The 25,389-nt window shown below is 39.6% G+C and overlaps 1 protein-coding gene across 2 annotated transcripts; it reads left to right on the top strand.

The window, feature by feature from the left end:
• The first annotated feature begins 8,408 nt into the window (after window positions 1-8,408).
• Window positions 8,409-20,615, top strand: LOC142246429 (galanin receptor 2b-like). Of its 2 annotated transcripts, none has more exons than XM_075319481.1 (3): window positions 8,409-8,478; window positions 16,523-16,913; window positions 17,037-20,615. In XM_075319481.1, the coding sequence occupies exons 2-3, from the start codon at window positions 16,540-16,542 to the stop codon at window positions 17,770-17,772; spliced, it is 1,110 nt and encodes a 369-aa protein (XP_075175596.1). In that variant the 5' UTR covers window positions 8,409-8,478; window positions 16,523-16,539; the 3' UTR covers window positions 17,773-20,615. The 2 variants fall into 2 exon arrangements, with proteins under 2 accessions (XP_075175596.1, XP_075175595.1); XM_075319480.1 differs by lacking the exon at window positions 8,409-8,478 and adding an exon at window positions 8,500-8,598.
• The last annotated feature ends 4,774 nt before the right edge of the window (window positions 20,616-25,389 follow it).

Genomic DNA, 25,389 nt, shown 5'->3' with positions numbered 1-25,389 from the left:
TGTGAATCAGCAGGGACCTAGTTCTCCATGTGGTAAACAATAGGGATCTCGTCCATGTGCTGATTAGCATGGATCTAGTTCTCTGTGTGCTGATCAGTAGGTATCTAGTTCTCTGAGTGGCGATCAGCAGGGATCTAGGTTTCGGTGCGGTGATCAGCAGGGATCTAGATCTCTTTGTGGAGATCAGCAGGGATCTAGTTCTCAATGTGCTAATCAGCAGGGATCTAGTTCTTTGTGTACTGATCAGCAGGGATCTATTTCTCCATGTGCTGATCAGCAGGGATCTAGCTCTCCATGTGCTGGTCGGCAGGGATCTAGTTCTCCATGTGGTCATCAATAGACATTTAGTTCTCCATGTGCTGATCAGTAGGGATCTAGTTCTCCAAGTGGTGATCAGCAGAGATCTAGGTCTCTATGTAGAGATCAGCACGGATCTAGTTCTCCATGTGCTGGTCGGCCGGGATTCTAGTTCTCAATGTGCTGGCCGGCAGGGATCTATCTAGTTCTCCATGTGCTGGTCGGCAGGGATCTAGTTCTTCATGTGCTAATCACCAGGGTCCAGGTCTCCATGTGGCGATTAGCAGGGATCTAGTTCTCCGTGTGCTGATCAGCAGGGATCTAGTTCTATTTGTATTGATCAGCAGGGATATAGGTCTCCATGTGCTGACCAGCAGGGATCTAGTTCTCCTTATGTTGATCAGCAGGGATCTAGGTCTCCAAGTGGTGATCAGCAGGGATCTAGTTCTCCTTATGTTGATCAGCAGGGATCTAGGTCTCCAAGTGGTGATCAGCAGGGATCTAGGTCTCTGAGTGGTGATCAGCAGGGATCTAGGTTTCCGAGTGGTGATCAGCAGGGATCTAGGTCTCTGAGTGGTGATATACCGCAGCGTGCGGACACTGTGCACAGGTAAGAGGGCAACACTGCGCCAGGGGGAGGGATCGGGGCTGCCCATCAGCAGTAACCCATCCATCCTACACCATTGTCCCCTGTTATCAGCCATCGCAGAGTGGGGTGAGTCTGAATACAAGTTACTGCTCCCTGTTATCAGAAAAATTAGTCTGGAGGTGATTACAATCTATTACTCTCTGTTATCAGCCATTACTGGGAGAGGAGACTGTACTCACCTGTCCTACAATCTATTTTTCCCTGTTATCAGCCATTACTGGGGGGAGGAGACTGTAGGACAGATGAGTACAATCTATTACTCCCTGTTATCAGCCATTACTGGGGGGAGGAGACTGTAGGACAGGTGAGTACAATCTATTACTCCCTGTTATCAGCCATTACTGGGGGGAGGAGACTGTAGGACAGGTGAGTACAATCTATTACTCCCTGTTATCAGCCATTACTGGGGGAGGAGACTGTAGGACAGGTGAGTACAATCTATTACTCCCTGTTATCAGCCATTACTGGGAAAGGAGACTGTAGGACAGGTGAGTACAATCTATTACTCCCTGTTATCAGCCATTACTGGGGGGAGGAGACTGTAGGACAGGTGAGTACAATCTATTACTCCCTGTTATCAGTCATTACTGGGGGAGGAGACTGTAGGACAGGTGAGTACAATCTATTACTCTCTGTTATCAGCCATTACTGGGGGAGGAGACTGTAGGACAGGTGAGTACAATCTATTACTCCCTGTTATCAGCCATTACTGGGAAAGGAGACTGTAGGACAGGTGAGTACAATCTATTACTCCCTGTTATCAGCCATTACTGGGAGAGGAGACTGTACTCACCTGTCCTACAATCTATTTTTCCCTGTTATCAGCCATTACTGGGGGAGGAAACTGTAGGACAGATGAGTACAATCTATTACTCCCTGTTATCAGCCATTACTGGAGGAAGAGACTGTAGGACAGGTGAGTACAATCTATTACTCTCTGTTATCAGCCATTACTGGGGGAGGAGACTGTAGGACAGGCGAGTACAATCTATTACTCCCTGTTATCAGCCATTACTGGGGGAGGAGACTGTAGGACAGGTGAGTACAATCTATTACTCCCTGTTATCAGCCATTACTGGGGGGAGGAGACTGTAGGACAGGCGAGTACAATCTATTACTCCCTGTTATCAGCCATTACTGGGAGAGGAGACTGCAGGACAGGCGAGTACAATCTATTACTCTCTGTTATCAGCCATTACTGGGGGAGGTGACAGATCTCCCGCACCTCTTTCGCTCCGGCGCTGTTATAAGCTGGTGATTTGGGGTTTGCGCCTTGTAGCTGCTGGGACATGAAATGTGCTATTATGGCACATAATGCTGTGGTATCAACAATTGAAAAAACTTTGCGAAATCATTTTTTCAAAAAGGAGCAAACAGTCCTAAGTATACAATATAATCTTTATTCAATATATACAATCACACAAACATAAAAAGATGTATACAGCAACAGAACAGACTAGCAGCGTAATAATATTGCACATATACCCAATCCACTGTGCAAAGTGACTAATGCTGTACAAAAATGCAAGTTGTAATAAATTCCCATGTAATGTCAGTATATTGGATTTTATACCTAATTTCCACACATGGAATAACTAGTAGGAGGCCCATAAATAATCTGGCAATTTTAAGGTCAATTATCACTGCATAAAAAATATATATTAAAGTCACTGCGTTTAAGTGAAGGTCTGAATATCGTGCCATATAACCCAGTTGCAAATGAATGGTGGATTCATTACCCAATTGCATCCATAGATGGCGCTAAGGTCCAACTTGTAAGCGGGACCGATGCAGAACGTACTCAGCAAATAGATCAATCAGCGGCACCTGCAAACAGCTCCCGAACGGGAGAAAGTATCATGTTTTAGCAGACGCCAAACTGACAAAGTATGGGCACCAAATCAACCATTCAAGAGCAAAAAGTTACCTGGGCATATTGTAGTGGAGAGCCGCCAGTCTCTTACCCCGACGTACGTTTCGCTATGTCGGGCTGGAGAAGGCGCCAAGATTAAATACCGGTAGCTGCCCAATCAACAGCGTTTACGGCGCTTACATCAGTCGTGTTCCTCCCATGGTATAACGCAACTTCCTGTCGGGCGATCGTGGAACGCAGCTTGCGTGTCAGGCACCCGGAAGTGACCAGCAGGCAAAGCCGCTCCACTCACTGCGCCCGGCATTTCAGTTCCGGGAGGCTTCGGACCGTGCAAGCGCTCTGCATTTGAATGGTAAGTCTACCGCATTGTGGCGCATAAGTTGCATAATGTTCCTACCTATAAAAACTATTCTCCATTAGACAACTAAATATAGAAGGATATAATGCATCTCAAATAACATTACAATAACCATCTCACCTTCTTTTAAGGTATATTTTACAACACCCACTACAACGAATATCATATAGTAATGTACAAAATATTCCTCATAAACTTTATTATAATATAATTAACCCAAAACCACCAAAGACTACTTTAAAATTCTCAATTATATGTTACGACCCAATTAACAGACTATAGTCCCCATTAACCCTAACCTCACTACTATAAATATACATATTAAAAATGAAAGGAATGTCTTCGGGATTTTGATGGTAGATTTCCATAATTCCAACAATTTCCGATGAAAGGCAATATCTATAATGGAAAAGGTGATAATATAAGTAAGGAATCACATATATTTACTAAAAACCTAAACACACTTACACCCATGTCGAACTACCATCATATATTAAGGACACGACATCGGCCTTGTGTAGACTGGATGGAATTCAGTTGAATTCAAGTATGATCTTAGTCACGGCCGATGTCGAGTCCTTGTATACATCAATTAAACATACAGATGGTTTACGAGCAGCTGCATTTTTTCTGAGGAACAGTGCGATTGATAAATCAATGGTAGAATTATTGTTGATTCTACTGGAATTTGTATTAACACACAACACGTTTACCTTCGATGGAAAGATTTTCCTGCAGACACAGGGAACGGCAATGGGGGCGGCATGTGCCCCCTCTTATGCCAATTTGTTTTTCGGAGCCTGGGAGAGAGATATTTTTCTTAGTGATGCCATCCCTGAATGTAGTCGCATCCTTAATTGGATGCGCTACATAGACGATATTCTGTTCATTTGGGACGGCACCCCTTCTGAATTGGATGGGATGATGCAAGCCTTAAACAATAATGAACAGAATATCAAATTAACATTCAAACAGGGAAGAGAGCTTGAATTCTTAGATATTGCCATTAAAACTGAAGATAATGGCTTATTGTCGACCTCGGCCACTAACAGCCTCCTTCATGCCTCATCTTCCCACCCGAGAACATTGATTTCGGGTATCCCAATAGGTCAATTTTTAAGAACTAAAAGGATCTGTTCTGATCAACTCAGTTTTGATAAACAATCTAGTGAGCTGGCACAGAGGTTTTTGGAAAATGATACAAAAAGGGTATCATCGAGCCACACTTTCCTCCTATTTTCCAATAATACAAGTACAAACAGAAATAAAAAAATTAAAGTGGCGAAAACGGGACTTATACGGTTTATTACCACCTACCATAATCGGTGGGCAGAGATGAAGGGGATTCTACAAAAACATTGGGATATTTTACGTTCTGATGCAGTTTTGAAAAGCATTTTACCCCCTAAACCGTTGGTTACGGCAAGAAGATCTAAAAATTTGAGGGACACGTTGGTCCATAGTCATTTTGACCCAAGTGTAAAACATAAAAGACCACTCACCACGGCAGATCAAGGGTTTTTTTTCCTTGTGGGCTGTGTAAAGCCTGTGCGAACCTGGTAAAATCCAAAACCTTTGTCAATTTTGACGGGTCCAAAACTTTCACTATAAGGAAACAACTTACGTGTTCATCAAGGGGGGTTATTTACCTCGGTGAATGCCCCTGTAAGAAACTTTATGTTGGCCTGACGACCCGTGAAATAAAGGTTAGGGTGCGAGAACACTGTAGGGACATTGCCAAAGCGAAAACAGTTGAGGATAATACACAGTTAAAAACTCTCCCGCGACATTTTAAAGAATTTCATAATTGCAATCCGTTCGTGTTGAAAGTTAGGGCTATAGATCAGGTAGATCTTGGGATTAGAGGGGGAGATTTGGGTAAGATCTTGGCTAAAGCCGTTGGATTTATCGTTTAGGTACACTTAGCCCGCAGGGACTGAATGAAACTTTAGGTTTCGGGGCTTTTTTGTGAGCTGAAGTGGTGGTGTCCATAACAGTATTTCAATTGTTATATATTTTTAATAATTCTTTTCTCAATTCCTTTTTTAATCATTAATTTTAATTTGTGTTTGGGCATGGGTGTAAGTGTGTTTAGGTTTTTAGTAAATATATGTGATTCCTTACTTATATTATCACCTTTTCCATTATAGATATTGCCTTTCATCTGAAATTGTTGGAATTATGGAAATCTACCATCAAAATCCCGAAGACATTCCTTTTATTTTTAATATGTATATTTATAGTAGTGAGGTTAGGGTTAATGGGGACTATAGTCTGTTAATTGGGTCGTAACATATAATTGAGAATTTTAAAGTAGTCTTTGGTGGTTTTGGGTTAATTATATTATAATAAAGTTTATGAGGAATATTTTGTACATTACTATATGATATTCGTTGTGGTGGGTGTTGTAAAATATACCTTAAAAGAAGATGAGATGGTTATTGTAATGTTATTTGAGATGCATTATATTCTTCTATATTTAGTTGTCTAATGGAGAATAGTTTTTATAGGTAGGAACATTATGCAACTTATGCGCCACAATGCGGTAGACTTACCATTCAAATGCAGAGCGCTTGCACGGTCCGAAGCCTCCCGGAACTGAAATGCCGGGCGCAGTGATTGGAGCGCCTTTGCCTGCTGGTCGCTTCCGGGTGCCTGACACGCAAGCTGCGTTCCACGATCGCCCGACAGGAAGTTGCGTTATACCATGGGAGGAACACGACTGATGTAAGCGCCGTAAACGCTGTTGATTGGGCAGCTACCGGTATTTAATCTTGGCGCCTTCTCCAGCCCGACATAGCGAAACGTACGTCGGGGTAAGAGACTGGCGGCTCTCCACTACAATATGCCCAGGTAACTTTTTGCTCTTGAATGGTTGATTCGGTGCCCATACTTTGTCAGTTTGGCGTCTGATAAAACATGATACTTTCTCCCGTTCGGGAGCTGTTTGCAGGTGCCGCTGATTGATCTATTTGCTGAGTACGTTCTGTATCGGTCCCGCTTACAAGTTGGACCTTAGCGCCATCTATGGATGCAATTGGGTAATGAATCCACCATTCATTTGCAACTGGGTTATATGGCACGATATTCAGACCTTCACTTAAACGCAGTGACTTTAATATATATTTTTTATGCAGTGATAATTGACCTTAAAATTGCCAGATTATTTATGGGCCTCCTACTAGTTATTCCATGTGTGGAAATTAGGTATAAAATCCAATATACTGACATTACATGGGAATTTATTACAACTTGCATTTTTGTACAGCATTAGTCACTTTGCACAGTGGATTGGGTATATGTGCAATATTATCACGCTGCTAGTCTGTTCTGTTGCTGTATACATCTTTTTATGTTGTGTGATTGTATATATTGAATAAAGATTATATTGTATACTTAGGACTGTTTGCTCCTTTTTGAAAAAATGATTTCACAAAGTTTTTTCAATTGTTGATATTACTGTAAAATGGGAGTGTCCATATATATAAGGACCGCTTTTGTGTTAATACATAATGCTGTGGGTACACTTTCCGCTCTGCCTGTATATAGATGCTGCGCTATATATACTGAGCGCAGGGCCTCCCTCCCCCGCACTGGAAATGATGGATGATTTGTGCAGAGTCAGAAATAAATGCGGGGTGATTACATGTGTTATATAAAGGAGGCGGCACCAGCGCAATCCCGGGATCACGGACGTGGGGGCAGCGCGGAGGTAAGCTGGGGGCATATACATCGCAGAGACATGTCCAGGACCATAGTGCAGGTGCCCCCAGTCCCAAGCATTGCTGTTGGGCCCTATGATTAAATTTTGAAAGGGCATGAAAACTTTTGCAACATTTTTTTTTTTTAGTGCTCCAATGCACCTAATAATAATAATAATAAAAAAGAAGCAACTCTGTATATAGTCTTTGTTAGAAATCCTCGTTTTGTGTTCACAGCTCCTATAGAGATCAATGCGTTTCCATGGTAACAGACCACAAACAAACCCTGTGTAGTCTGATCCAACTGTTTTTCCTCTTCTGTCTGATTTGCAAGAGAAAGCAAAGCAATGCGTGACTGCAGAACGCCAGCTTCACATAGGTCTGCAGAGGAGCTGTATGCGCAAAACAGTGCAAGATTTATTTTATTTAAATTAGGATTATTTACATTGCTGCTTCAGTTATTTTATTCTAGATGCATTGGAACGCTAATATATATATATATATATATATATATATATATATATAATATTTACATTTTTTGCAAAAGTATACACACCCTTTAACCTCATGGAGACCAGATAACATTATGTACAGGATTTTACAAGGAATTGAGACAAGTTCCCAGATTCCTCAGAAGCGCATCCCTCTCTGATGCCGATAGTTTGTTACAATGTATCAGTGCAGGGGGAAAGGAAAGTATATCTCACAGAGGATTATCTAGGCTGGATACAGCTTTACCTACAGTCACCTCCCCCATTAATGGCTGATAACAGAGAGTTATAGGTTGTAGTCACCTGTCCTACAGTCTCCTCCACCAGTAATGGCTGATAAAAGGGAGTAATAGATTGTATTCACCTGTTCTACAGTCTCCTACCCCAGGATTGGCTGATAACAGGGTGTAATAGATTGTACTCACTTGCTACAGTCTCCTCCCCTGGTAATGGCTGATAACAGATTGTAATAATAGATTGTAGTCATCTGTCCTACAGTCTGCTTCCCCAGTAATGGCTGATAATAGGAAGTAAATGTGCTCACCTGTCCTACCATCTCTTCCCCAGTAATGGCTGATAACAGGGAGTAATAGATTGTAGTCACCTGTCCTACCATCTCTTCCCCAGTAATGGCTGATAACAGGGAGTAATAGATTATACTCACCTGTCCTACAGTCTCCTACCCCAGTAATGGCTGATAACAGGGAATAATAGATTATACTCACCTGTCCTACAGTCTCCTCCCCCAGTAATGGCTGATAACAGGGAATAATAGATTGTACTCACCTGTCCTACAGTCTCCTCCCCCAGTAATGGCTGATAACAGGGAGTAATAGATTGTAGTCACCTGCAAAAATCAATATTTTCAAAATAGACAAACACGTTTTTTCTGCAGATCTTTTTCCCAGCGGATCCGTCCTAACAGATGATTGGTGGACGTGTGACCGCAGCCGATGTTCTGGTGACATCGATCGCTGGTGATCGGTAATAGAAGCCCCCGCTCTTTTCCCTGTGTGTTATGGTGGTCCTCCCCCTATACTATTCGCTGTGCGAGGGGCTGTGCTTCGGTGCCTCGCAGGCAGAGGAGGAGCAGTCAGGGCTAGTACAAGGTAAGCCGGGCTGGCAGCAAGAGCTGCGCTCACACTGCACATCTGAGACCACCAGTGTCCGGGGGCAGCCTCTGCGGGACGCGCCGGACCCTCCCTGCCACATAGGGCATCAGTGCATGGGTAAGTGCAACTGCTGCCACAGTCCACTGCAAGGTCATCTCCAGCAGGATGACCCCAGGAGCAGGGGTCCCCGACATGTCACCCCGGGGTCACCCTACATCTGCTGACACAGCGCCCCTGGATCGCCTCAACTTTCTGCTCATGAGGTCGAATAATGGCACAATCTAGTAAGAAAGGAAAGAGGCATAAAGGGATCAGACACCTATAGGATCAGATAATGGGGGAGTAGAGTGCCATATATAGGACGGCGGCATATACATTAGATTGTCAGCTCCGGAGGACAGGACCAGCTCTGCTCATTCTGCTCTGAGGAAGCATGTAAGTAGTGTTTTATTATAATGTTCTACATAAATATAATATTATATAGAAAAATGATGTAAAGAACTACTATAATACTGCCCCTATATACAAGAATATAACTACTATAATACTGCCCCCTATATACAAGAATATACCTACTATAATACTGCCCCCTATGTACAAGAATATAACTACTATAATACTGCCCCTATGTACAAGAATATAACTACTATAATACTGCCCTCTATGTACAAGAATATAACTACTATAATACTGCCCCTATGTACAAGAATATAACTACTATAATACTGCCCCCTATGTACAAGAATATAACTACTATAATACTGCCCCCTATGTACAAGAATATAACCACTATAATACTGCCTCTATGTACAAAAATATAACTACTATAATACTGCCCCCTATGTACAAGAATATAACTACTATAATACTGCCCCTATGTACAAGAATATCACTACTATAATACTGCCCCTATGTACAAGAATATCACTACTATAATACTGCCCCTATGTACAAGAATAAAAGTACTATAATACTGCCCCTATGTACAAGAGTATAACTACTATAATACTGCCCCCTATGTACAGGAATATAACTACTATAATATTGCCCCCTATGTACAAGAATATAACTACTATAATACTGCCCCTATGTACAAGAATATAACTACTATAATACTGCCCCCTATATACAAGAATATAACTACTATAATACTGCCCCTATGTACAAGAATATAACTACTATAATACTGCCCCCTATGTACAAGAATATAACTACTATAATACTGCTCCTATGTACAAGACTATAACTACTATAATACTGCTCCCTACGTACAAGAATATGACTACTATAATACTGCCCCTATGTACAAGAATATAACTACTATAATACTGCTCCTATGTACAAGAATATAACTACTATAATACTGCCCCCTACGTACAAGAATATGACTACTATAATACTGCCCCTATGTACAAGAATATAACTACTATAATACTGCCCCTATATACAAGAATATAACTACTAAAATACTGCTCCTATGTACAAGAATATAATTACTATAATACTGCCCCCTATGTACAAGAATATAACTACTATAATACTGCTCCTATGTACAAGAATATAATTACTATAATACTGCCCCCTATGTACAAGAATATAACTACTATAATACTGCCCCTATGTACAAGAATATAGCTACTATAATACTGCCCCTATGTACAAGAATATAATTACTATAATACTGCCCCCTATATACAAGAATATAACTACTATAATACTGCCCCTATGTACAAGAATATAGCTACTATAATACTGTCCCTATGTACAAGAATATAATTACTATAATACTGCCCCCTATGTACAAGAATATAACTACTATAATACTGCCCCTATGTACAAGAATATAGCTACTATAATACTGCCCCTATGTACAAGAATATAATTACTATAATACTGCCCCCTATATACAAGAATATAACTACTATAATACTGCCCCTATGTACAAGAATATAGCTACTATAATACTGTCCCTATGTACAAGAATATAGCTACTATAATACTGCTCCCTATGTACAAGAATATAACTAGTATAATACTGCCCCCTAGGTACAGGAATATAACTACTATAATACTGCCTCCTATGTACAAGAATATAACTACTATAATACTGCCCCCTATGTACAAGAATATAACTACTATAATACTGCCCCCTATGTACAAAAATATAACTACTATAATACTGCCCCCTATGTACAAGAATATAACTGCTATAATACTGCCCCTATGTACAAGAATATCACTACTATAATACTGCCCCCTATGTACAAGAATATAACTACTATAATACTGCCCCTATGTACAAGAATAAAAGTACTATAATACTGCCCCTATGTACAAGAGTATAACTACTATAATACTGCCCCCTATGTACAGGAATATAACTATTATAATACTGCCCCTATGTACAAGAATATAACTACTATAATACTGCCCCCTACGTACAAGAATATAACTACTATAATACTGCCCCTATGTACAAGAATATAACTACTATAATACTGCCCCTATATACAAGAATATAACTACTAAAATACTGCTCCTATGTACAAAAATATAATTACTATAATACTGCCCCCTATGTACAAGAATATAACTACTATAATACTGCTCCTATGTACAAGAATATAATTACTATAATACTGCCCCCTATGTACAAGAATATAACTACTATAATACTGCCCCTATGTACAAGAATATAGCTACTATAATACTGCCCCTATGTACAAGAATATAATTACTATAATACTGCCCCCTATATACAAGAATATAACTACTATAATACTGCCCCTATGTACAAGAATATAGCTACTATAATACTGTACCTATGTACAAGAATATAGCTACTATAATACTGCTCCCTATGTACAAGAATATAACTAGTATAATACTGCCCCCTATGTACAGGAATATAACTACTATAATACTGCCTCCTATGTACAAGAATATAACTACTATAATACTGCCCCCTATGTACAAGAATATAACTACTATAATACTGCCCCCTATGTACAAAAATATAACTACTATAATACTGCCCCCTATGTACAAGAATATAACTACTATAATACTGCTCCTATGTACAGGAATATAACTACTATAATACTGCCCCCTATGTACAAGAATATAACTACTATAATACTGCCCCCTATGTGCAAGAATATAACTACTATAATACTGCCCCTATGTACAAGAATATAACTGCTATAATATTGCCCCCTATGTACAAGAATATAACTACTATAATATTGCCCCCTATGTACAAGAATATAACTACTATAATACTGCCCCCTATGTACAAGAATATAACTGCTATAATACTGCCCCTATGTACAAGAATATAACTGCTATAATACTGCCCCTATGTACAAGAATATAACTGCTATAATACTGCCCCTATGTACAAGAATATAACTGCTATAATACTGCCCCTATGTACAAGAATATAACTGCTATAATACTGCCCCTATGTACAAGAATATAACTACTATAATACTGCCCCTATGTACAAGAATATAACTGCTATAATACTGCCCCTATGTACAAGAATATAACTGCTATAATACTGCCCCCTATATACAAGAATATAACTACTATAATACTGCTCCTATGTACAAGAATATACCTACTATAATACTGCCCCTATGTAAAGAATATGACTACTATAATACTGCCCCCTATGTACAATAACATAATCACTATTGTGTTCCCTGCTGTGGACAATACTGGAGTTACCGCAGTTGGTAGTAGAGCCTGGACTTGCTGTATATATTAGTGGATGATATGTGACAGTGATCCCCTTGCACACATTATAGCGGTGGAGCAGGGTCAGTCCTGTGGCAGTGTGTCTGGCGGTGACCCGCTTGCTCCTGGCATACATTGTGCTTGCAGGGGGCGATGCAGCCTCTTGTTCTTCAGTAATTAATGCCCTCGTTAGGTTGGCGACGTCCGTTTTGTCTCGGTAGCGGTCAGGACGTTTGTACGGGTGAGGTCCACGCTGCGGTTTTATATTGTGCGGTATTTTTTTAGGTGTTTGCTTTTTTATTTGAACAGTAAGAATCCTTTAGTAATGGATGTGAGTCAGAGGATGGGGGACGTGTGATCACGCCCGATCACTGCTGAGGGTTTGTTACAATTGCATCTGTTCTAGTCAATCCTCTGTGAATAGAAGTCTAGAAAGCAAATGTTACTGCACTGACACATTGTAACAAACCATCAGTCCTGGATGGAGATCTCTGCTGTTGATATATTTACCCCTCAGACAAGATCCAATGTAGCAAACCCTCAGCTGTGAGAATTATTCCAGATTTACAGTCTATGTTTAATGTTTCCATTCATTGCCAGCAAGCAGAAAGCGGTCTGTCTCAGAAATGTCAGAGTGCAGCTCTTGACTGTATGTGCAGCCTCTTCTCTAGTCACATCCAGAGCTGCATTCATAATTCTCCAGAAAGAAAAGCGCAAGAAGCAGCAAATCTCATAGAAACCGCCCGGGCAAATTATCAGGACACCAAGCATGTAACTAGTGATGAAGTGTGGTGTGCCGGAAGCCACCACTAGGGGGAGCTGAGGTCATCAGGAATTAATCAGCTCTTATTATAGAGCACTCCCCCTAGTGGAGAGGAAAGTGGGAAGTATGGCACGGCTGGAAGATGGCAAAGCGGTATAGGGCTGGGTCCCAAAGCAAAAAGGGAGCCCCCCCCCCCCCCAAACTACAGGGGGTACCACACTGGGCTGCTCAGGGAACACATCTCAAGATCAGTGATGTCATTGGCTTTTAATGTCAGTAACATGTTCACCTCTGTGATGTCACTAAGTCTTGATGACATTCCAGCTTCTGTTCTGATGGCGTTAATTATTAGTAAATAATTGTCTGTATTATTAGTGATGTCATTAGTTTACTGTGATATATTAAACTAGTGACATCATGGAATAATGATGATGTCATTCCTCCGTGATATCATCATTAGTGTACTGTGATGTCATTATTCCATGATGTCATTAGTTCATTGTGATGTCATTATTCTGTCATCAATTTAATATGCCCTTATTTCTCTATGATGTCATTACTCAGTGATGTAAATAGTTTATTGTGATATATTAAGCTAATGACATCATGGAATAATGAAGATTTAATTACTCTGTGTTGTCATTATCCCATGATGTCATTAGTTTAATATGTCCTTATTACTTTGTGATGTCATTATTTTATTGTGATGTCATTAGTTAATATAACCTCATTACTACATGATGTCATTACTTTATTATGATGTCATTACTCAGTGATGTCATTAGTTAATATAACCTCATTACTCAGTTATGTCATTATTTTATTGTGATGTCATTACTCCATTGTAATGTCATTTCTTAGTAATGTCATTAGTTAATATGACCTCATTACGTCATGATGTCATTACTTTATTATGATGGCATTACTCAGTGATGTAATTAGTTAATATGACCTCATTACTCCATGATGTCATTACTCAGTGATGTCATTAGTACATTGTGATGTCATTACTTGGTGATGTCATTACTCAGTGATGTCATTAGTACATTGTGATGTCATTACTTGGTGATGTCATTAGTACATTGTGATGTCATTACTTGGTGATGTCATTAGTACATTGTGATGTCATTAATTGGTGACATTTTTTACCACCTCAACAAGGCAGATTTTTCCTTTAGGGCTCAGGAACACAAGGGTCGCCCCCCCCCCCCCCTCCCCCCTCCCGGAAGCAATACTTGCAGCCATATTGGTTGTCACTGAATTTTTCTACAAACCAAGAAATCGATCAGATCCTTGTAGTTTCCCAGTCTCCAGCGTCTTCACATTGTCTGCAGCCGGAAACCAGAATAACCAGGTGGACGTGTGGCCCCGTGTGCTCCACACAATAGAGCCGGAGTGATCGAGGTGACAGCCTGAATAGAAATGATGGAATTTCTCCTTCCCGGCTGCCGGCCCCCCGCTGCACCGCTTATCCCCCCGCTCCATAATATCTACAATACACAGAACGAGGGGGAGAGAAAGCGGCAGAATCCGGACCCCCAGCTGCCTGTAATAACGATGGCTCAATCAGCACTTACTATAGCCTGTGTGTCAGCATGTGTACACCCTGTAGGGGGCGCACCGCACTGTATGACTAGAGTATGATACATGTCATAACGGTAATAAGAATGGAAATCCACGCACACTGATTACCAGAGAGTTCAGCTCCGCAGCACCATGAAGACAGATGGAAATGGATACATGTTTCATATATTGTCTCCACTTTATTATATTAAGAACAGAGGAATATGTATAATCTTCACAGACACACAATGTCCACTAAGCTACCAACGAGCTACCAGTATACAGAGATACATGGTAAGATCCTGTCTGCAGCCACCACTAGGGGGAGCTCCCTGTATACAGAGATACATGATAAGATCCTGTCTGCAGCCACCACTAGGGGGAGCTCCCTGTATACAGAGATACATGATAAGATCCTGTCTGCAGCCACCACTAGGGGGAGCTCCCTGTATACAGAGATACATGATAAGATTCTGTCTGCAGCCACCACTAGGGGGAGCTCCCTGTATACAGAGATACATGATAAGATCCTGTCTGCAGTCACCACTAGGGGGAGCTCCCTGTATACAGAGATACATGATAAGATCCTGTCTGCAGTCACCACTAGGGGGAGCTCCCTGTATACAGAGATACATGATAAGATCCTGTCTGCAGTCACCACTAGAGGGAGCTCCCTGTATACAGAGATACATGATAAGATCCTGTCTGCAGCCACCACTAGGGGGAGCTCCCTGTATACAGAGATACATGATAAGATCCTGTCTGCAGCCACCACTAGGGGGAGCTCCCTGTATACAGAGATACATGATAAGATTCTGTCTGCAGCCACCACTAGGGGGAGCTCCCTGTATATAGAGATACATGATAAGATTCTGTCTGCAGTCACCACTAGGGGGAGCTCCCTGTATACAGAGATACATGATAAGATCCTGTCTGCAGCCACCACTAGGGGGAGCTCCCTGTATACAGAGATACATGATAAGATTCTGTCTGCAGCCACCACTAGGGGGAGCTCCCTGTATACAGAGATACATGATAAGATCCTGTCTGCAGCCACCACTAGGGGGAGCTCCCTGTATACAGAGATACATGATAAGATTCTGTCTGCAGCCACCACTAGGGGGAGCTCCCTGTATACAGAGATACATGATAAGATCCTGTCTGCAGCCACCACTAGGGGGAGCTCCCTGTATACAGAGATACATGGTAAGATCCTGTCTGCAGCCACCACTAGAGGGAGCTCCCTGTATACAGAGATACATGATAAGATCCTGTCTGCAGCCACCACTAGGGGGAGCTCCCTGTATACAGAGATACATGATAGGATTCTGTCTGCAGCCACCACTAGGGGGAGCTCCCTGTATACAGAGATACATGATAAGATCCTGTCTGCAGCCACCACTAGGGGGAGCTCCCTGTATACAGAGATACATGATAAGATCCTGTCTGCAGCCACCACTAGGGGGCGCTCCCTGTATACAGAGATTGTCAGACTGTGCTGTAGACAGCTCATGATGAAAATCTAGTCCCTTTTTTAGATTCATTGACTATATAATCTGATTAATGTAATAATAGAATCTTCCTTTTCCTTTGTGTAACTTTAGGCTACTAATATTTCACTGCTGAAGTATTTATCTCCCACTAGAAAAGGATTGTAAGTCCCATAATAAAGGACTGTGCGCAGCGCTCCGCTTCCCCCGCGCTGATTGCAAAGCTCTAATCAAATGACCTTGGGACTTTACAAACAGATAATAAGTGATATGTTCCCGCTTTGTCTGTGTTCACATTCTGCACTCATTATATTATTTGTCATCCAATCAATTGTCGAATATATTTATTTTTACTGAAATTCTATATCGTGATCCATCTTTTTGGGAACCTCCATGGGCACCATTATTGCAGTGTAGAAGGGTACAAGTTGCCTCATGAGATTATGTTTCCTGGTGATACTTATTTCCATGTATTTCTTTCCAGCTCCTCCAGCAGGGTCCATGTCGGACCACGAGGACTTTGTGGCCCTCGCCGGCCCCTGGAATTCCTCTGACTTCAGCCTCTTTAACCCGGCCAGCGTGGTTGTCCCAGTCATCTTCTCACTCATCTTCCTGCTGGGCACGGTGGGCAACAGTCTGGTTCTAGCTGTTCTTTTAAGGAGCGGACAGAGGACGCACAACACCACCAACCTCTTCATCCTCAACCTCAGCGTCGCAGATGTCTCCTTCATCATCTTCTGCGTGCCCTTCCAGGCCACCATCTACTCCTTGGAAGACTGGGTCTTCGGAGCCTTTATGTGCAAGGCGGTCCACTTCTTCATCTACCTTACCATGTATGCCAGCAGCTTCACCCTGGCAGCAGTGTCCGTTGACAGGTATGTCTAAAGGTCTCCTTGACGTTTTTGGTTTTGGGGTTTTTAGGGGGTTGGAACTTTCTTGGGTGGTAGAATATCTTGTTTTTGCAACATTTGTGATACAATGTAACTCTTATTTTACAGATATTTAGCCATTCGATATCCGCTACGTTCCAGAGAACTGAGGACTCCTTGCAATGCGGTTGCCACATTGGCTATCATATGGGGTCTCTCGGTGGTCTTTGCCGGACCTTATCTGAGCTATTACGACCTGATGGATTTTGAGACCAGCCATATTTGCATGCCAGGATGGAAGGAAAGGACTCGTAAAATTATGGATACCGGCACCTTCATAGTAGGATACGTCATCCCTGTGCTTATAGTCAGTCTATCGTACACCAGGACCATTAAGTATTTGTGGACCGCCGTTGATCCTCTCGAAGATATGTCAGAGTCAAAGAAAGCTAAAAGAAAAGTGACAAAGATGATCATTATTGTCACCGTCCTCTTTTGCCTCTGCTGGCTTCCTCACCACGTGGTGGTCATGTGTTACCTCTACGGTGATTTTCCATTTAATCAGGTCACCTATGCCTTTCGACTGCTATCTCATTGCATGGCGTATGCCAACTCTTGCCTCAACCCCATCGTCTATGCTTTAGTGTCCAAACACTTCCGTAAGGGTTTCCAGAAAGTCTTCAGCTGCCTCTTGAGGAAGAAAGGTCGGAATAAAGTTCATGTGGTCAATGCAGCCCACGCCGAGCCCGGTTTTGATGCCGCCTCTACAGAAGTGTCCCACATAAATGAAGACCACGGCAAGAGGAATGTACGATCGTTAGGTGGTAACCACTCTGATTCCTCCAGACCACTTGGCACTCCATGAATGGAAGAGTAAAAGCTAATTTGGAAGAAAATAATTACATATTTAAAGCTTCCAGGAGGAAGGACAAGAAGTTGTTTGTGAGATTCTTTGACCAGAAAATTGGTGGAAGGAATATCTTCATTGTTGAGTTGGACTTGACGCTTCTGAGACATTTCCAAGAAGCCATAGGTGGCACCACCCTCACTGATAATAAAATGGCCATACTTCTATGATGTAAGGTAAAAAAAATTCCCAAATTTTGGAACAAGACCAGCCCAGTTGGACCTGGGTTTTCGATACCTCTATAAAGAACATATTTACAGTCATAGGTTATTTGTGAAGACCCTTCTGGAAGGTAATTGAGGTTGTCTTCTGATTCTTTGGGGAAGAAACATCTTCATTGTTGAGTTAGGATTCACGCTCGAAAAAGACCTAAAGCTTCTAAGACATTTTCAAGAAGTCATAGGTGGCACCACCCTCATTGATGATAACATTGCTAAACTCTATAGGCTAGAGTAAAAAAAAAAATCCCCAAATTTTGGAACAAGACTAGCCCAGTTGGACTTGGGTTCTTTGACACCTTTCTAATGAACATATATAGGTTATTTGTGAAGACCCTTCTGGGACGTAATTGAGGTTGTCTTCTGATTCTTTGGGGAAGGAACATTTTCATTGTTGAGTTAGGCTTTACGCTTGAAAAAGACCTAAAGCTTCTGAGACATTTCCAAGAAGTCATAGGTGGCACCACCCTCACTGATAATAAAATTGCTAAACTCTATGGGCTGGGTTAAAAATAAAAAACCCAAATTTAGGAACAAGTCCAGCCCGGTTGGACTTAAGTGCTTCGATACCACTCTACAGAACATATTTACATTCATAGGTTATTTGTAAAGACTCTACTGGGAGGTAGTTAGGGTTATATTTTTCTGATTCTTTGGAAAGAACATCTTCATTGTTGAGTTGGGTTGACTCTCGAAAAAAAACCTAAAGCTTCTGAGACATTTCCAAGAAGTCATAGGTGTCACCACCCTCACTGATAATAAAATTGCTAAACTCTATGGGCTAGGGTAAAAAAAAAATCCCCAAATTTTGGAACAAGACCAGCCCGGTTGGACTTGGGTTCTTCGATACTTCTTTAAAGCACATATATACTGTAGGTCTATAGGTTATTTGTTAAGACCCTACTGGTAGGTAATTGGGGTTGTCTTCTGATTTATTGGGGAAGGAACATCTTCATTGTTGAGTTGGACTTCACTCTTGAAAAAGACATTTCCAAGGAGTCATAGGTGGCACCACCCTCACTGATAATAAAATCGCTATACTCTATGGGCTAGGGTAAAAAAAAAATCCCCAAATTTTGGAACAAGACCTAGGACTTAAGTTCTTCGATACCTCTCTAAAGAACATATATAGGTCCATAGGTTATTTGTAAAGATCCTAGTGGCAGGTAATTGGGGTTGTCTTCTTCTGATTCTTTGGGGAAGGAACATTTTCATTGTTGAGTTGGACTTCACTCTCGAAAAAGACATTTCCAAGGAGTCATAGGTGGCACCACCCTCACTGATAATAAAATTGCTATACTCTATGGGCTAGGGTAAAAAAAAAAATCCCCAAATTTTGGAACAAAATTCTTTGGGGAAGGAACATTTTCATTGTTGAGTTGGACTTGACACTCGAAAAAGACCTAAAGCTTCTGACATATTTCCAAGAAACCATAGGTGGCACCACCCTCACTGATAATAAAATTGCTAAACTCTATGGGCTAGGGTAAAAATGCTCACAAATTTTGGAATAAAACTAGCCTGATTGGACTTGGGTACTTCGATACCTGTCTAAAGAACTTATATAGGTCCATAGGTTATTTGTGAAGACCCTAGTGGGAAGTAACTGCGGTTGTCTTCTTCTGATTCTTTAGGACTTAATATTGAGTTGGGGCATGGTACTGTAGTGGAGTTTGTAGAAGACATTATAGACCTCATCTCAAAAATGTGAGTGAAATAAGAGAAGATCCCGTTGGATCACCATCTTCAATGATAAGCTTAAAAGATCTGTTTGTGTTCCAACTAAGGGTTCTACATTAGATGGATCTTCTATTTCTTTGCCCCCCCCCAAATCTTAGACATCCGTCTTGAAGAAGAAACCATAAGAAGTGATCTTTTGTGGTCGAGCGTCTCCGCCTGGCGTTGTCTGGCTGAAAGCCAGAAAATCAAAGAAGATTAATTACAAGTGATTTCAACACTTAAGAAAGAAGATGACGGCACAAAGTTGTCTTTTTTTTTCTTTCGACTTCCATTGAACCCGTTTCCATGGCAGTTCCGGTCCCTTTAATGTCTCAGGTAGAAGCCGGGCGTCATTAATTTATGTTATAGTCAGGTTTATGGATGTGACTATTATACATGTATAGAATGTGAAAAGGGCAAAAGCTGAAAACACGAGGATCAAGCGAAGAGCGGTCAAACGGATCTCAGCAGACGAGACCGCAGATGTATGAGCCCTCCAGAGATAGAGGCCGTAACCGAGAGATGGGAAGACCCCGAGTATCCGAAGAGGCCGGGAAACTCCAGTCTGTACAGATTCACCTGTAATAACTGTCTATACATGGGAAAAATAATGTAAATGTACAGAACTGGCAGGGCGGGAATATTTTATATACGATGTGTTCACTAAAGAGACTTTCTAGACATTGGTGCTAGTCCAAAGAGCAGTATTGTAGCAGTTATAATCTTGTACATAGGGGCAGTATTATAGTAGTTATATTCTTGTACATAGGGGGCAGTATTATAGTAGTTATATTCTTGTACATAGGGGCAGTATTATAGTAGTTATATTCTTGTACATAGGGGCAGTATTATAGTAGTTATAATCTTGTACATAGGAGCAGTATTATAGTAGTTATATTCTTGTACATAGGGGGCAGTATTATAGCAGTTATATTCTTGTACATAGGGGCAGTATTATAGTAGTTATAATCTTGTACATAGGAGCAGTATTATAGTAGTTATATTCTTGTACATAGGGGGCAGTATTATAGTAGTTATATTCTTGTACATAGGGGCAGTATTATAGTAGTTATATTCTTGTACATAGGGGCAGTATTATAGCAGTTATATTCCTGTACATAGGGGCAGTATTATAGTAGTTATATTCTTGTACATAGGGGCGGTATTATAGTAGTTATATTCTTGTACATAGGAGACAGTATTATAGTAGTTATATTCTTGTACATAGGAGCAGTATTATAGTAGTTATATTCTTGTACATAGGGGCAGTATTATAGTAGTTATATTCTTGTACATAGGGGCAGTATTATAGTAGTTAAATTCTTGTACATATGGGGAGTAATATAGTAGTTATATTCTTGTACATAGGGGGCAGTATTATAGTAGTTATATTCTTGTACATAGGGGCAGTATTATAGTAGTTATATTCTTGTACATAGGGGCAGTATTATAGCAGTTATAATCTTGTACATAGGGGCAGTATTATAGTAGTTATATTCTTGTACATAGGGGCAGCATTATAGTAATTATATTCTTGTACATAGGGGGCAGTATTATAGTAGTTATATTCTTGTACATAGGGGCAGTATTATAGTAGTTATATTCTTGTACATAGGGGCAGTATTATAGTAGTTATATTCTTGTACATAGGGGCAGTATTATAGCAGTTATAATCTTGTACATAGGGGCAGTATTATAGTAGTTATATTCTTGTACATAGGGGCAGCATTATAGTAATTATATTCTTGTACATAGGAGCAGTATTATAGTAGTTATATTCTTGTACATAGGGGCAGTATTATAGTAGTTATATTCTTGTACATAGGGGCAGTATTATAGTAGTTATATTCTTGTACATAGGGGCAGTATTATAGCAGTTATAATCTTGTACATAGGGGCAGTATTATAGCAGTTATATTCTTGTACATAGGGGCAGCATTATAGTAATTATATTCTTGTACATAGGAGCAGTATGATAGTAGTTATATTCTTGTACATAGGGGCAGTATTATAGTAGTTATATTCTTGTACATAGGGGCAGTATTATAGTAGTTATATTCTTGTACATAGGGGCAGTATTATAGCAGTTATAATCTTGTACATAGGGGCAGTATTATAGCAGTTATATTCTTGTACATAGGGGCAGCATTATAGTAATTATATTCTTGTACATAAGGGCAGTATTATAGTAGTTATATTCTTGTACATAGGGGCAGTATTATAGTAGTTATATTCTTGTACATAGGGGGCAGTATTATAGTAGTTATATTCTTGTACATAGGGGCAGTATTATAGTAGTTATATTCTTGTACATAGGGGGCAGTATTATAGTAGTTATATTCCTGTACATAGGGGCAGTATTATAGTAGTTATATTCTTGTACATAGGAGCAGTATTATAGCAGTTATAATCTTGTACATAGGGGCAGTATTATAGCAGTTATATTCTTGTACATAGGGGCAGCATTATAGTAATTATATTCTTGTACATAGGGGCAGTATTATAGTAGTTATATTCTTGTACATAGGGGCAGTATTATAGTAGTTATATTCTTGTACATAGGGGGCAGTATTATAGTAGTTATATTCTTGTACATAGGGGCAGTATTATAGTAGTTATATTCTTGTACATAGGGGGCAGTATTATAGTAGTTATATTCCTGTACATAGGGGCAGTATTATAGTAGTTATATTCTTGTACATAGGGGGCAGTATTATAGTAGTTATATTCCTGTACATAGGGGCAGTATTATAGTGGTTATATTCTTGTACATAATGGACACTTCTGGGGAATCGTAATGTACTGACTGGAGTTTCATTCTAAAATCGTTGATTTATGTTGTGACTTTTGTGGATGATTAATTATTAGAAAAATTTTTTATACTTAACACATAATAGACCCTGAAACAATTGCACAAAATAGTCTCCAAGTAAATGCATTCCTTATATTATGTACATTTCAGTGCATTCATTTCTTAAATAAAGTGAAGCCAGACCTTATTATTTAGTCATTTATTATAGTTATATTCCTGTACATAGGGGCAGTATTATAGTAGTTATATTCTTGTACATAGGAGCAGTATTATAGTAGTTATATTCTTGTACATAGGGGCAGTATTATAGTAGTTATATTCTTGTACATAGGGGCAGTATTATAGTAGTTATATTCTTGTACATAGGGGCAGTATTATAGTAGTTATATTCTTGTACATAGGGGCAGTATTATAGTAGTTATATTCTTGTACATAGGAGCAGTATTATAGTAGTTATATTCTTGTGCATAGGGGCAGTATTATAGTAGTTATATTCTTGTACATAGGGGCAGTATTATAGTAGTTATATTCTTGTACATAGGGGCAGTATTATAGTAGTTATATTCTTGTACATAGGAGCAGTATTATAGTAGTTATATTCTTGTGCATAGGGGCAGTATTATAGTAGTTATATTCTTGTACATAGGGGCAGTATTATAGTAGTTATATTCTTGTACATAGGGGCAGTATTATAGTAGTTATATTCTTGTACATAGGGGCAGTATTATAGTAGTTATATTCTTGTACATAGGGGCAGTATTATAGTAGTTATATTCTTGTACATAGGGGCAGTATTATAGTAGTTATATTCTTGTACATAGGAGCAGTATTATAGTAGTTATATTCTTGTGCATAGGGGCAGTATTATAGTAGTTATATTCTTGTACATAGGGAGCAGTATTATAGTAGTTATATTCTTGTACATAGGGGGCAGTATTATAGTAGTTATATTCTTGTACATAGGGGGCAGTATTATAGTAGTTATATTCTTGTACATAGGGGCAGTATTATAGTAGTTATATTCTTGTATATAGGGGGCAGTATTATAGTAGTTATATTCTTGTACATAGAGGGCAGTATTATAGTAGTTATATTCTTGTATATAGGGGGCAGTATTATAGTAGTTATATTCTTGTACATAGGGGCAGTATTATAGTAGTTATATTCTTGTATATAGGGGGCAGTATTATAGTAGTTATATTCCTGTACATAGGGGGCAGTATTATAGTAGTTATATTCTTGTATATAGGGGGCAGTATTATAGTAGTTATATTCTTGTACATAGGGGCAGTATTATAGTAGTTATATTCTTGTATATAGGGGGCAGTATTATAGTAGTTATATTCTTGTACATAGAGGGCAGTATTATAGTAGTTATATTCTTGTATATAGGGGGCAGTATTATAGTAGTTATATTCTTGTACATAGGGGGCAGTATTATAGTAGATATATTCTTGTATATAGGGGGCAGTATTATAGTAGTTATATTCTTGTACATAGAGGGCAGTATTATAGTAGTTATATTCTTGTATATAGGGGGCAGTATTATAGTAGTTATATTCTTGTACATAGGGGCAGTATTATAGTAGTTATATTCTTGTATATAGGGGGCAGTATTATAGTAGTTATATTCTTGTACATAGGGGCAGTATTATAGTAGTTATATTCTTGTACATAGGGGCAGTATTATAGTAGTTATATTCTTGTACATAGGGGGCAGTATTATAGTAGTTATATTCTTGTGCATAGGGGCAGTATTATAGTAGTTATATTCTTGTACATAGGGGTAGTATTATAGTAGTTATATTCTTGTATATAGGGGCAGTATTATAGTAGTTATATTCTTGTACATAGGGGGCAGTATTATAGTAGATATATTCTTGTATATAGGGGGCAGTATTATAGTAGTTATATTCTTGTACATAGGGGGCAGTATTATAGTAGTTATATTCTTGTGCATAGGGGCAGTATTATAGTAGTTATATTCTTGTGCATAGGGGCAGTATCATAGTAGTTATATTCTTGTACATAGGGGGCAGTATTATAGTAGTTATATTCTTGTACATAGGGGTAGTATTATAGTAGTTATATTCTTGTATATAGGGGCAGTATTATAGTAGTTATATTCTTGTACATAGGGGGCAGTATTATAGTAGATATATTCTTGTATATAGGGGGCAGTATTATAGTAGTTATATTCTTGTACATAGGGGGCAGTATTATAGTAGTTATATTCTTGTACATAGGGGTAGTATTATAGTAGTTATATTCTTGTATATAGGGGCAGTATTATAGTAGTTATATTCTTGTACATAGGGGGCAGTATTATAGTAGATATATTCTTGTATATAGGGGGCAGTATTATAGTAGTTATATTCTTGTACATAGGGGGCAGTATTATAGTAGTTATATTCTTGTGCATAGGGGCAGTATTATAGTAGTTATATTCTTGTACATAGGGGGCAGTATTATAGTAGTTATATTCTTGTGCATAGGGGCAGTATTGTAGCAGTTATAATAGGTAATACCTTATTATTTAGTCAGTTATTGTTGTAGTATCTGGTAATGGGTCATGAACCTTTGGAAGGTAAGAACAATCCTGATGGAGTATTTACAAGAAGATATTAGTTACTGCGCAGATTTGCAGGATGGATGTCAGTGATTGTTGCTTCCTTCTGGGACTTCCTTCTGGGAGAGATGGAGTCAGAGCTGCTGATGCTGACGTGACCAGACACCTATGTTGTACTATTGTACTGACTATTTTGCTGGAGGCCGAGTATGTCCCTTCTCCTTTATGTGAGCCCCTATTTTTTACCCCCCTTTTCC

Source organism: Anomaloglossus baeobatrachus, chromosome 7, assembly GCF_048569485.1.
Source record: "Anomaloglossus baeobatrachus isolate aAnoBae1 chromosome 7, aAnoBae1.hap1, whole genome shotgun sequence".
In the NCBI taxonomy this organism is placed as follows: domain Eukaryota; kingdom Metazoa; phylum Chordata; class Amphibia; order Anura; family Aromobatidae; genus Anomaloglossus; species Anomaloglossus baeobatrachus.
Note: the sequence above shows the minus strand (reverse complement) of the source record. Positions and strands in the feature narration are given on the sequence as shown.

Coding starts and splice junctions, on each gene's coding strand:
- LOC142246429 (XM_075319480.1), top strand. Junction 16,914..17,036: donor GCAGCAGTGTCCGTTGACAG/GTATGTCTAAAG, acceptor CTTATTTTACAG/ATATTTAGCCATTCGATATC.